Here is a 14,653-nt window from a genome sequence, read left to right as displayed (position 1 = left end):
AATAAACAATTAATATTACTATTATTATATTTTGAGGACTAAAGTCCACGAACAACAGATGTTTAGAAGCTTAATTTTATGCGGTGTGGACTACACAGGATTTTGTCTTTTCAAGATCATTCATTACGACAAGACGTGCCAAATTTTAAGAAATGACAGACTATGCTAATGATTTGAAAGACCTGTTATTGGGCTAGTTCACTCATGGTACTGAGTGAACTTGTGTGCACAAAAACAGGAAAACGTCATGTGAATACAAAGGGGTGAAGGAGTGTAAGGAAACCCCTTTTCTTGATTCTGCCAAAATTTGCACACCGTGGACTTTACTTCGGGAACGGACTATAATCCAGAAAATGTGGAACTCTGCATTTTGTTCTGCGTATTACAATGAAAGCTGTAAGTGCAGGCTGGCTTGCACTTAGAGCTTTTGTCGTAGTGTGTTATAGCTTCACAAGGCTCTGTTGTGAGACGACCTTGGGAGAGAATACTCTCCAATAAGTAGAGCCCTGCGCGGGTAACAGTTAGACCTGCATGCGATCCCCGCCCGCAGACTTTGTATCTGCATCCAAACCGCATCCCCAAAATTTCAAACCCTATCCGACCCATAATTCGTGCATTCAAGTTAGATCGTAAAATCAAGCGCGAATGAAAAGAAAAAACTTTCAGCCTTTCCACTCCGCTGAAGAAGGAAGACCAGCGAAGCTGTACTATGGTGGGAATGAAGTTATGGCCGGGCGTAAGTCGGCACGCCAAAGTAAAAAGGCACGGGAAAAAAAAAAAAAAAAGTCTGGATGGTGTTTTAGAAGATGCTTGGTTATCTTTGTAGAACACTTTGACTAAGAATATGGTGAAAGTCATTTTATCATATTATGTTTTGTTGTATTCACATTATAAGCGATCACCCTTCCAGATCTCATAACCCAACCATCTTTGCACCAGTTCACACTGGTGCAAACATGATTGCGGTTATGAGATCGTCTTGAGAATCTGTGACACTCTGCAGTCTGCACAAAAGATGCACTCCAAAGAAAGTAAAATTTAATATTTTGCTCTTTTTGCTTCCGCTCCAAAATGGCATCAAACATACTGGTTTGGGCAAAATAAGCGGTTCTGTTCCAGTTCCAGTTCTACACCCTGCACCCTAGTAGAAACGTCGCAGAAAGAAGTGTCAAGGCAATACCTCGACAGGTTACAAACAAACTTTCACAACTTTAAGTGTTGGATTAAGTACATCTAAAAAGTATTGGAAGTACAAAGTAAGTGAGATGTTATATACTTCAAGTAAAGAAGTGAGTACATGAGGGGCAATGTACACATCGTGACACTGTTAGTGCGAACACGACATTGGAGCCTTTTCGCATTTTACTTCAAAATAGTATTAGCCAGCACAAAATGTTCTCGCTTACATTATACAACTAAACAAGCTCTTCCCATAGCAATAATAACTTGGATGACATCCCTTGGTTTCAAAGAGAAAAATTGGAAAAACCGGAAATCGCTTGCTTGCGCTAACAGTGTCACGCTCTGAACTTGAAGTAAAATACCGTAAATACAATCTACTTTCAAAGCAGAGTACAAGCATTTTTTAACACAATCTTTCATGATGCCCTTTCACTCTTCTAAAGTGACCAACTCATGTTTACAAAGAAACTGGAACACTCCTAACAGACGCCACCGGTGCTGCGCATGCCCGATGGAGTGTGGGCAAGAAACTCGCAGTTGCCCATAAACAAGCCATTGGAATGTGATGCTGTCGGCGTCAGTGCGAGTGCCAGTGTTCTTTTTCGTGTTGGAATTGTTGATTCTCCGTCTTTTTGGCAATGTCAGACTACTTTAACGGTTTCAGCAGAATTAACGAGGCTTGTTAAACTGCAAAACTTTGCATGGACACCGCAGAACGGACGCTAAAGCCTGATTCGCATGATAAGGTTCTGCAAACCATTTTCGGTCATGACGTAGCTCGGACTGCAAACACGTGAATCGTAGCTGAGATGTCAAAGTCGATACTGAAAATCGTAAGCAGAATCGGACCAAGTGAATCAGGCATAACAAGTCGGTGATGGCCAAACAATTATCGACATCTCATATCTACTGCTTACACCGAGCCTACTTACCCTATCCAACGTTCAAACTTTAACATCTTTTGAGGCCTGCACCTACTTCTTATTGCAATTACCATGTCAAAGTATGGTCTACGGGCTGCTGTTGTTTGAACGATGGACGACAAGAAGAAGAAACGTTTGAGAAAACAGACGACAGCTCTAACTATCAGGTGGCCGTTAGGACTTGATGACGAATTGAACTTAGTACGCAGGTGGTCCGTACAACTTGTCAATAAACCTGACGACAACAAGTATCCGTGAATTCAACCCAAAGTGCTTCCTGCACAAGCAATCGTGGTCCGACGGCGTCTATTTTCCTTTTTCTTGGCCGCTATCCACGTTCTCGGACGAACCAAGCAGGTAGAAAACATATAAAAACTGACTTCAAACTTTTCCCGACTCTTTTAGTACAGCTCCAGTTGCAGCATTTTGACGAGAAGGCAGGTTTTTGTCCGGTTCCTTCCAAAGTAACACAGGAATGCACGTCCCACATGGTGACTGCTGCCCACAGCCCCAGACCGGAAGTGCGCCCCACGTGCCACCACTGCGCCGTGACGTAAAGGCCCGTTCACACTCTTCAACCTCTTAAACCTGGATTCCTTAAAACTTCTTAAACCAGAGAATACACTGGCGCCATCTATTGGGAACCAGTGTAAACTCGCCGGTCCGGCATATTTTTTTTTTATTTCTCGCGCATTATCTTTATTTTTTTGGCTCGAAAAACTTTTGTCAATGTTATAAACGAGCCTTTCTATGGGTATTACGCACATTTGACCTCGGAAATCCCGCAAAACCTTCGCTTTTGTGAAAGGCAGTTCTAGGGTCACCGCATAGATGGCGCCACAATGTCAGTGTGTTCCCTCATTCTAGAAACATTTAAGAAGTTGTAAGAGATCTCGTCTCTCTCAGTCGTACTCGGTCGCAAGAGTGTGAACGGGCCTTAAGAGCTAAGTTTCTTTATACTGATTTACAGCAAAGTTGTTATGCACTAAGATCTAAAAAAAAAAAAAAAAAAAAAAGCGTCCACAGATGTTGACAGAAAACTCCCCATTAATCATGGCAAGCAGGGATGGGCAAAATACATGCAAATATATATTGAAATACAAATACAAAATACTTTGTAAAAATGTATTTAACTACAAATCTAATTACATTTCCAAAAAAGCATTTAAGTACAAGCTACAAATACAACCAAATGTATTTGGTCTCCTCCAAATACTTTTCCAAATACATTCCTCAAAATTTGCGTCAGCGACTGACTTCAGGGCACCTGCAACGGGTTTCTGGGTATCTCATTTTAATTTTGCATTGCACACTCAGGAGTTAGTGTACAATGTAATCAGTTTGGATGTAATAGGTGAAAAAAGTTCAGAGCTTCAAGCAGCTTTTTCTGTCGATCACATTTTGGTATAGACCAACCAAAAACCAAGACGACCAAGACACGCAGCACTAGCTAGAGAATTTTTTTTTGTTGCAACTCGCACCAGTTACGAAAATCTGGACGACCCGCGCATTTAAAATGTTCCAGGCACAAATATGAATGGAAATCAGGCTCGAAAGCATCCCAAGTTGTCACAGGCACTTATTTAGCCAGAGTGCCTGTGAACGTCGATTTCGTCACTATTCTTGCCCTGGACTAGCACCGTAATCACAAAGTCACTAAACGCTTGTGCTTGATTGAGAGACACTGCATTCGGTGCAGAAGGTAGTTTTCTTCCTGCTCTGGACAGTGACAAGAAATTTGAGGGATGTATTTTCACCCACAAAATTGTATTTAATTACAATTGTATTTGAAATACTCCTGTTTTAGTATTTAAATACACACGTCAAATATATTACCCAATTTGTAATTAAATACAAATGCAGAATACAGAAATATTTGAAATACGCATTTTAAATACTTGTATTTGAAATACTGCCCATCCCTGATTGCAAGTATCAATAAATAAAAAATAAAAAAGGGGACAACCAGCATGAGTCAGCCTTCCTAGGAGGCACTATTAGATCAGGGGTGAGACAGGTGAAACAGGTTTTGGAGCAATTTTTGGAGCAGAAAAATCTGGACTTGGGAGCAGCTTAGGAGCACGAAATTCTCATTTTGGGGCAGTGTTTATGCATTTTGGAGCAGCTTCGAAGCACAAAAGTCTAGAGTTTGGAGCAGATTAGGAGCAGAAAATGTTAGAGCAGCTTATCAGCAATTTAAATCATAAAAAATTTGATATAAATCACATAAATCAGATTTTTCTTTTATAATCATTATTTTTTTTTTTATTAATTTTTTTTCTTTTATTTACTTAACATAGGGTTTAGATGAATGTCTCAACATAGTATACTTTTTGTTTCATACAATCATTATAATTCATGCATCAGAGGATTAAAAACAATGTACACTCTCCGGCGATATGAAAGACCCACTCGGAGCGCGTGGCAGAGGTGGTGGCTGAGGGGGGCGCTGCTCGAAATTGGGCAATTCCATGTCGCTCGGAGGGGAGGCCTCACTCGGTGCTCAGCGAGAAAAATTGATAAAAGCGCCCGTGTTAACGAGACTTCGTTCGAGCCTCCTTTACAATGCTCCCAGGCGTGCCATGCAAGAAGCGCTCTCCTGCCAAACCGAAATCAAGATCTGTTAAGCACGTCTCGGCACGGCTGGTGCAGCTGAGCCCTTAGTGAGGCCTCCCCTCCGAGCGACATGGAGTTGCCCAAAGAGCGCGCAGTGCCCCCCTCGGTCACCACCTCTGCCACGCGCTCCCAGTGGGTCTCTCATATTGCCGGAGAGTGTACTTAAAGTACACCCAACACTGACAATTTTACAGCTTCCACACTTACAAAGCTGAAGAAACTATATTTGTTAAAAAAAAAAAGGAATGCTGAGAATTATTTTAAATGTTTTACATTCTTCTCACAAACAACTATTCAAACGCTTTCAAGCACTACACATGTAAACATTACCGTCATGTCTTGCCAATATGCACACCTCCATTTCCTCCCCCCCAAAGAATCGTCCATAATGCGAGTCGTTCATAACAACGAGACAAAAATGCATTTATTGTGCATGTTTGTCCCTAAAACATTTGTCTGTATTGTCCTCATCAGACCAGCTAGAGCCAGATTAGGAAACTCGTGCCAGCTGGACCGGCTACAACAAATGCCGTCGGGGCAAAAAAAGCATACATTTTTCTAAAAACAAATGTGAAAGTTGAGGCGGCGCGAGCGACTGCTTTCAGTTTGGACATCAACCACACGAACAGCACGGCTTTCCTGCTTGCCGTCGTCCCTTTCCCTTTCTCGTTTTCGGGAGATTGGGGACAGACAACAATAGCGGAGGCCCGGAGGCCTTGACGACAGCCAGCAGAGCGTGCGAGTGGCTGTCCGTACCCACGTGAGGAGCACGCTCCAAGTCTCTGCTCAAGGATGCAGGCGGAGGGAAGCTTTCCCCCCAGGCAAGAAAAAATGTTCAAAAACGGACCGGAACCGGAGAAAAACCTCCACTTCAGGTACAACAAATGCTGAGATTTCAGAATGCTTGTCCTGTTCAGACCGCACCTAAGAAGACACTAAAATAATTTTTTTTAAGTGTCATTTTTTTGTTTGTAAATTTTCCACTAAAAATTATTTTAGCAATATTTACGTTAGACATAATTTAGGTGGGGGTAGCCCTGCACTAGACCCCGCCTCGTGCTTAAAAAAAAACAAAGCACCTTTCATTGGAAATGTTTTTTATTTTTATATTTTTATTGACAATATCTTTATGTTTGAGAAACAAGCAATATAGATAGAGTCATTATTGTTTTCCTAAATACCCTGCTATTGCCTTTCCACTTTGGCTTCAAACGATAACAAGCATGGCTGCGGGCATTTGCCGCGTGCTCAAAGAATGTAGCTCGTTTATTTTTATGAGCACGAGTCGTTCTGTGTTCACCGAGGTTTTTAGAAGATCCCCTCAGCCGACCTAGTTTGCAGCAAACAACCGCCGCAAGGATGCGCCTTCGGAAGCACTGTGCAGGTGCTTGAACTTGTAGCGGGACTGGCCTAAACCTAGCGCCCCACGCTTTTGGAAGCGCTGTGTGGGTGAGTGATTGGATTTGTAGAGAGACTGGCCTAAGCCTAGTATCCCACGTCAACTATATAGCTTGATCTGGCCTGATCTGCTCCTTTGCACGTGTTGGTGATGAATAAAAATGTTGGTTCCCCTAAAGTGGCCAGCTGCTCTGTGAATTGTGCAACCGTTGTGATTGCAACTATGGTTTAATACCGAGAAGATACCTACCTACCTACACACTTAAGAATTTGCGAGCCGTTTGACTGGAGACAATCGGGCGTCAGTTTGTCTATGTTCCCGTCATTTCCCTTTAAAAAGCAAGTAGGTCTCAAGTTTTGCAGTGCACCTGGCCTACCACAGCGAATATTTTTACGTTGCGTTTTAATTGTGCGTCATGACGCTCACCCACTTTGCTCGGATGCCATGTGAAAAAAATAACGAGAACAGTAAAGCTGGAAGGACTGCCTATTTGTTTTGTTGATTCTTTTAATCCTCTTGGCCGCTTATAACTGCATATCGATAGACTCTGACAGATGCTCGTTTTGAACCATGGCTCGTGCATGATGGAACGCTATAACGCCGCTTTCATGGTCACCTCTTCCGAGCGTTGCAGAAGTTTTTAGATGGGGGCGGAATAGCAGGCGGACGGAGGAGAAAACGGATGCCAACGCACAGCTTTTATGTTCGCGTCACACGGGCACTGCAGACGACAATACAGTGGTGAAATAGCAGACGATACCAGTGGCTGCCACGCGTTGTCTCGCACGACTAGCAGGCGGTGTCAGACGCCAGACTAGATGCACCGGATGTCGCGAAAGGAAGACCTAGGCTTTTTAGAATGTTCAGTCGAGCAGCCAAGCCAATCCAGTAGTAATGAGCAGGCCACTGCTCTGTGGGCAGGGCTTAAACCGTGCCGTTACCTCCACAAGATAAATATTAAGCAAAACATTCTTTCTTATTTTACAAAAAAAAAAAGTGCCCCATTTATGCTTTATAAAAATATTTTGTTTTCATTCCAGTGTTTTTTTTTTTAAGAGCTAAACTGTGCAAGAGAACATGGACCACAGCACATCAAAAAGAAAGATAGAGAGCATGGCCTACCATGCGTATGATTTCTGGGTAGACGGACTCTGTGAGGACGCCCCTGCCCGCTGTGATGTAGTCCACCAGCTCGTTGAGGGTGGCCCTCTTGATCTCCTTGCCCTTGATGTCTGCCACAGGGTCCATGAAGTCGAACACCACGCTGCACTGCCGCAGCTTGCGGATCAGCAGCTCCTCCTGCTCCCCACTTGCCACATCTGTGCCAACCAGAGAAGGAAGAGAGGGTCATGGGGCTAGGCCTACAGTAGTCTCAAGACAAGGCCTGATTGTGAGGAGCACCAGTAGCATTGAGACTCAAGATTATGCCTACGGTAGTCTGAAAGCTAGGCCTAGTCGTGAGGAGTACCATTACCATGGTGACTTGGAATGAGGCTTATGGTACTCTCAGGATTAGGACTAGTCATGAGGAGTAGTAGTACCGTTGAGACTTGAGATTAGGCCTATGGTAGTCTCAATACTAGGCCTAATCATGAGGACAACTTGGGTCCTCAGCACAGTGACACTTTCTAGCACACAAGACAAGTCTCAAGAGGAAGCCTGACCACTAAGTAAATTTGGATCCAATGTCCAGTCGCTTGCCAACTTTTCAGTATGCGGGAGACGCCTCAAGATTATACCGATCTGCAAGGTCAATTTGTGTCTCATTGTCAGCAACTCTTCAGCATATGGGACCAATATCGATTAAACCTATCAGAAAAATGGATTTGGTTGTTATCAGCCCCACTGGCACAGAGACACTTTCCAGTGTATGGAATTAGTCTGAAGAGAAAACCGAACCACAAGGCGGACTAATATCTTGCAATCCGTCAATGCCACTACAAAAAAACACCCGAGTGGACTAAAAAAAAAAGAAAAGGAAAAAGCTGCACCAAGAATAGCAGATTTCAGTAAAAGATGTATATGTCTAAATTTATACAGAAAGCCTGTTTGAATCCTTAGAGACACTTTTCATCACTGCTGAGATTTCTGGTAAAATAAAAGCACGCTATCATATTTGCCTAAAAAAAGTGAAAGCCGTTTACAACTTCCTGTAACGCCGAATTGGAGCGCAGCTCTTGAGGAGGAGAAGTGGAGGGTATATTCCTCCTCCTCCCTCGTGATCATGCCTGCTAGTCCTCCCCTCCTGCTCCCCCTCCCTCTCCTTTACTACCTCCTCGTCCTTCAAGCTCCTCCCCTCCCCTCGCCTCCGCCTCCTCGTCTCTCCTCCCCCCTCCTCCACCTTCGTACTGCTTTCCTCCTCGCCGCTGAAGTCATGTGACCCCGTCCCCCCGAGGTCACGTGACCCCCCCGAACCAGACAATGAGGGGAGGAGGAGGAGGGGGAAGAGGAGGAGGGCAGAGGTCCGGGGGGGTCACGTGACCTCGAGGGGACGGGATCACATGACCTTGGGCGGGCCGTCATGTGACCGGCGGGGGGAGGGGAGTCACCCCCCGGGGGTCACGTGACCTGGGCGGGGGAGGAGGAGGGGGAAGGGCGACGCCAACGCCGACGCCGCACAGGCTGGAAACGGGTCATGTGACCCCCTCCCCCCGAGGTCACGTGACCTGCCCGGACCATACTACACAATGAGGGGAGGAGGAGAAGGAGGGGAAGAGAAGGAGGAGGGGAGGAGGAGGGGGAGGAGAGGGAGGGGCGCGATTACGCCGACGCCGACGGCAACAACAACGGCGACGCCGACGCCGACGCCGACGGCGACGCCGCTCAGGCTGGAAACGGGCCCCTAAGAGCTGCGCTCTAAAAAAAAAAGGGTACTTTTTTAGTTGAGTGTGCATCGCGCATATGTGCACTTTCCAGTTTGTTATTTGTTGGCCATACTGTCACATGCTAAGTTGCCCTCTGTGAAGACAGCCTCATCTCATCAATTCTGGGCACACATCTCAGCTAGCCAAACCCAATGTCCTAGTTAGGGTTCACAAGTTCTTGCTGTTAATTTTAATACCAGAGAAAAATTAGATAGTTAATCCAGTCACAACTAAAACAGAATGCTGATTATGTCCAGACCTGCAAAACAAGCATTCATGCTTTTGCATACTTAAAGACACAAAACATGCTCTCAGTGTTTACCAGCTGTACATCTTTCATCCTGAATATGCCAAGTCTTTGGAAACCTAGGGAAAGTCACCGTTCATATGTCGGGCGTAAAAGCGCTCTTTCAATGTCTGCCAAATCCAAAGAAAGTATTTCACCAAGCTGATGATGACATCACAAGAGCTATCAACAATGGAGACAGAACCGCTACTGAAAGGATGTCTCACACGGGGACCCGAATTGTTGGATAATATAATTACAGACACCCGTTAGCAGAAGGGCGACAAAAAAAAAAACAGCTAAACGAACAAGGACATCCGTTTTGCTACGGTGGCACGCATCTGCATTTGTGTTTCCTCGTTTGTCACTTCAGGTGGGACCCATTTCAGCGAGTGACCCCCTGCTGTGCGTACGGCAGAAGAATGTTTGGCGAGGCTTGAACGCACGTTGCATCACCACAAAAAAAGGATCAATAATACGAGAGGCTTCCATGAGCTACCTGCAAAGTTAAAAAGAGAAACAAGTCAAGCCGATAGAGAACTCAAGGTTACAACAGCAGCTTCCGACATCTTTGTTTCGAGTTGCATTTCACAACTAAGGCATTTTTGCTCATTCAGGTGTAGAAAATGTTTGCCGACCGCATTAATCAAGCTGCTAGTTACAACCCTATCCACTGCCAATAAATATTTCAAAAACAATTCCATGGTAATAGGTAGTTCAAGATAAAAACAAATCATTGGCAATGCCGAGTAGACATAAGTAGTGTGGCGGATTCCTCATTTTTTTATAATAGCAACGACAGAAAAAAAACAAAAATACATCTACACTAACTTTTAGATTTGATGTTTGCTCTTTGACACTGCCAGAAACAGCAGAAGTAGGTGCCAAGCTTTCTACAACAGTGTCCCATTGTATATGTCTAACGACTTCATTTGATGCGTGCTGCCATTTACAAAAATGTGACATCATTAAGTCGCATTCGAGCGATTCCCGTCGGTGGCTTGCTGTGTGCGACAAAGCGCTAATGTTAAATAGAGCCCGCTGCAACTAACTAAAAAGTTGGAAGAACTCGATTCCCATGACTTTTCAATGTTACAACAATATTGCCGACCTCTTTTGATCTCTTCGTCAGAACACAATCTGTTTTGGGTATCTTCATTTCCCTCCTGCAACCTGCATGATGTCTTCTTCATTCACGAGATCTCGCAACTTGAAGGCTTTGCAGTGAGGTACGATCGCTGGAGATCAGAAGGGTTGTGGGACGAAGCACAGGAAATCTGCTACTGACTGTCAGGAAAGTGTAGTGTACGACAATCTTCTGGCGTGCGGGTTTCCTTACACTGGGCAAACCGACAGACACGTAAACAAAGAAATCGTAGAGTGCAAAAAGGCGGTTCTGTTAAAATCTTTAAATTCAGACTTTAAAACATGTGGAGGAGTGCAAGTATTGTTATCCAGAATAAAAATTGACCAAAGTGATCAGCAAAAAAATAAAAATAAATGAAGATTGGAAACCAACGGCGAAAACATCCACCAGTATCACATCTGCCAAAAATTGTGTGTATTTGCCCCTTCAGCATAGTGGGACAAGCAAGTGCCAACTCTTTTTGCAACTGTTGCATTCTTTTTTTTTTTTTACAGTTTCCTTGCAATTGTTTTAAACTGTCCAGGTTCTTTGTGCCGTGGGGTTCAAATTGTACAAAGAATGGTTTGATGAAGCATCCCGTTACATCTTCTTTTTGTCCCATAAAACAGGGCGTTGTCTTTTAAGATGCTGAACGACAGCATGCTTTATTTTGTCACTATTTGTTGACTATTTCGGGAAAGTTGATTCGTGAAGAGCTTTCTAACTATGACTTAAGGGTGCATACTTATAAGGGGTGTTCACTGGATGCCATATTTGAGGGCACTGTTTAGAGAGCATGCTCAGAACAAGGTCACATTAATAGGCTGCCAAGACTGGCAATTTTTATAGTATGGAATGCACATCGAAAAAGAACTATGAAAGCTTGCCATCAGCATGCACGGAGCAGTCACGCACACAGCTGTGGCCGCAAGTGAATACTGCCTAGAAGAGGAGACAGTTGGCAAAAATGAATTCCAAGCGGTATGGCACTCTTATTGTACATCTTCCTTTTCTTGCCTTCCGCATGTCCGGTTTTAGTTAAGTCTGTGCATCACCGGCTTGACTGCACACTTCACACTCTTTCTTAATCAGAAATTTAGACAAATTCAAAGAGCAGCACAGACATTACTAGACACAGACAGTTCAGTAGGAGACTTCCGGTTTTCAAAACGACTGTGTCTAATGAAGTACCTGCTGCTATTAAAACTTCTCTCCCTCAAGGCTCATAACTTCTTGATGAAAAAAGATTTTAGAGTACATGCAATTACTCAGTTATAGAGGTTAGAACCTAGCTCTGTCAACAATGTTACAAAACACCCAACCACAACAACCGGATTCTTCCGGAAGCTGCCTCCCCCCCTCCCCCCATGCAAACAAAGAAACAAAAAGGCTTCCAAGTGGAAAGGGTTGAGAGGAAGAAAGAGGAGCGAGGGTGAGAAGGCACAGCGGCCTAATTGGAAGCAAACATACACCCACCGTGCAACTTGATCCCCCACATGCCTAACGCGACACCTGTCAGAAATGAATCTGTGACAGAGTGTGCTTCCCTCTTCCAAGTGCTTTCAATTCCTGTTTGCAACCAACCCCTACCGAAGCCACCCATTGTTTCGAAGAAGGGGCTGATCCAACCGCTGGATTCTAGGCTGCTGCAACCTGGCTTTTCGTTTAAGACTCCAGTGAAATTGAACAGAATCAAAAGCGACTGCATGGACGGCCCCCTTAGCAAACATTTTCTTCCCTCCCTGCACAAACTTGGCAATCCTGAGTGGCCTTTAAAGGAAAACTAAAATAAATTTAGGATACGCTCCATTTCCACGATAAATTTAGGATTGTCTTTTTTTTGTCTAAACTGAACTTATTTGTTAGATCCCAGAGAACCAAAAATTACAATTGTGCGGGGTCTTCTCGTTAAAAAAACGTGACCAAACTTCGTGACATGCCCCTTGTCTTACGTAGACCTCAGAAAAAAGGGGCGGGTCGCAATGTTTGGTTGCATAAGAGGGAAAAAGTTCACCCATCATTGTAATTTTTGGTTTTCTGGGATGCTTTGGGCAAGGGGGCAAGTTGCAATTTTTGGTCGCATTTTGATAGAGAAAAGGGCCACGCTCGATTTTGTTAGGGATCTCCTGGGATGGTTCAGGCATGAAGGTTGAGTTTACACCATAAAAAGATCTCAAAATCCACTTTAGTGCCCCTCCAAGACCATTAAAAATATCCAACATGCATGAATTGAATTTCCTAACAATAAAGAGCTGCCAGACAACCCACTCAAGCATCCCTTCGACTGATAAGTAACGCTTATAATCAGTGCAAATGACACCTAATCCGAGAGCGGCGATTACGACCCGACGTACAAGTACCTGGGATGAAAGCAGGTGGCAAGAGGGAGTGTTGTTTCACACTTGCTCACAAGCAGTTGAAGCGTTCTCAATTGAAAATTAAAGATGCACAAACAGGGAACTCAATGCCTTTCACGAAGGAATATCAGACCGTCTCTTTACGTCTGTATCTAAGGGGATGCACAACACATGACTGGCGGTGGAAACAAGACTATACTTTTCAAGACGTCACCCGCTTGGCATTCCTGATCTATCAGTCCTCTGGACGCACGTCGATTGTTGCTGAATGAAGCTTCCGATTCCGGCATCTCCTTCAACATGGTTTTGGGTCCTCCGTTTCTCAACGTATGACAAGCTGTTCTACAACTATAATTTTGACAAATGTCATGTCAAAGTGAACGACCTTGGCAATGTCCTTGTAATACCTTCAGAATGTCAAGGTGCATGTAGCTGTGAAGCAAGCCTCGTGCCCGAGGGGAAGCCTAACCCAAAGTTTGGAGCCCCAGTCAAGTTTGCAATTGTTTTTCACAACCAAAAAATTTTTTCCCTGCGGTGTCGTTCGAGCGCGTCTATTCAAAGTGTTCTTTCTGTGCAGCATCGCGAGAGTTCGCACTCAACCCAGTGTTCCGAGCAGCATAGTGGAGAGCTTCGAGCACTGCTTCAAAAGAGCTTTCTGGGATAAGCAAGCGCTCCCGCAAACAATGCATTTCACAGCTGTGCCTCTGACAGCGCTGAACACAACTTGGAAGACTGAATGTAATGCATGCTCCAGAGCGGTTCCAACTGTTAACGCACAAAGGGTGCTACGTGGACCGCCTGAGAGTGACAACCTCCGCATGGTTCTGTGCCCCATTCTTTGCCAGGGTTCCTTCACTTGCTCGAAAATGATTGATCAGTGAGCCAAATCATAAAAACATGGTGCACAGGCTTCCACGGCGATGAACCAGAAGCTATTAAATAATCCAATTCTTTCACTTTTTTTTTAAAGTTTTGTTGAAAAAATGTTTTTTTTTTTTTCAAGTGTTTTTCAAACACTTGAAGAGCTTATTTCAAAACACAGTATACGAAATGGTATCTTATAAAAGGATAAAACGGAAACTGAATGGTAACAAATACCACTTCTGGCATGCTCAGTGACTGCCTGATGACGTGGCGGACATGTGCGAGGTGCAGAAGTGCACGATGTGCACACTCCTCGTGTGGCTTTGATTACTTCATGAGAGGTACAAAGGTATGCTGAAACAATCTTAATGCCAGTGCACATGCAAGTTGTCCCGTAGCCTGTTACGCCATACCACAGCAATGACACCACATGTGCCCAATCAATGCTGAATTTTGCCTAAAACTTGTACGGAAACGGTCCCATTTGTAGTCTTACCTACCTAGCAAAACGCTGGCAGATATTCAAGTACTACCAGGAACCTGCCAAAGACAATGCAGCAATACTTGCACTTCCCCGTACGCTGCCCGATTAACGATATTGAAACAATGTGCGCCTTTCCACTAGACCACTGATTAACAATGACAAAAGATAGCTGCAGACGGCAGATATGCATACGACGTCAACGAGATGAGGGTAACGGCATCCAGATGCATACTTTGAGAGGTGCAGGGCGCCAATAACACTGAGAATGCTGGTCTAGACTGTGCCACAACCGCACTAGAAGTTGTTGGTCCCCAATGGCTTAAGGCTGACAGAGCACTTGTTTGAACATTCACTCTCCAGTGATGCTCAATTCCACTCTAAGGGCAAGTGATGCCGAACTATCATAGAAGGTCCTTGTGTCAGAAAAGTTATAGCTAAAAGTCCCCATGAATGAATGTAGAGCTGTCGCTGCATTGTCAGTTGGTTAGAAGGAAGGTGGAGGTTTGATTTTTATTTATAAATTGTACTGAGTAAATTAAGGCCCCTTCACTC

At 44.3% G+C, this 14,653-nt stretch overlaps 1 protein-coding gene across 2 annotated transcripts in view; it reads right to left on the bottom strand.

The window, feature by feature from the left end:
- Positions 1-14,653, bottom strand: part of LOC8053401 (serine/threonine-protein phosphatase 2A 56 kDa regulatory subunit alpha isoform) — a 48,405-nt gene that overhangs the window by 29,728 nt on the left and 4,024 nt on the right. For both annotated transcript variants that reach the window (XM_029972498.3, XM_029972499.4), the window contains exon 2: positions 7,243-7,439. In XM_029972498.3, coding sequence (XP_029828358.1) covers positions 7,243-7,439 — 197 coding nt within the window. The remainder of the gene's footprint in view (positions 1-7,242; positions 7,440-14,653) is intronic.

The sequence above is a fragment of the Ixodes scapularis genome, unplaced genomic scaffold, assembly GCF_016920785.2.
Source record: "Ixodes scapularis isolate PalLabHiFi unplaced genomic scaffold, ASM1692078v2 PGA_scaffold4__175_contigs__length_147842914, whole genome shotgun sequence".
Lineage (NCBI taxonomy): Eukaryota > Metazoa > Arthropoda > Arachnida > Ixodida > Ixodidae > Ixodes > Ixodes scapularis.
Note: the sequence above shows the minus strand (reverse complement) of the source record. Positions and strands in the feature narration are given on the sequence as shown.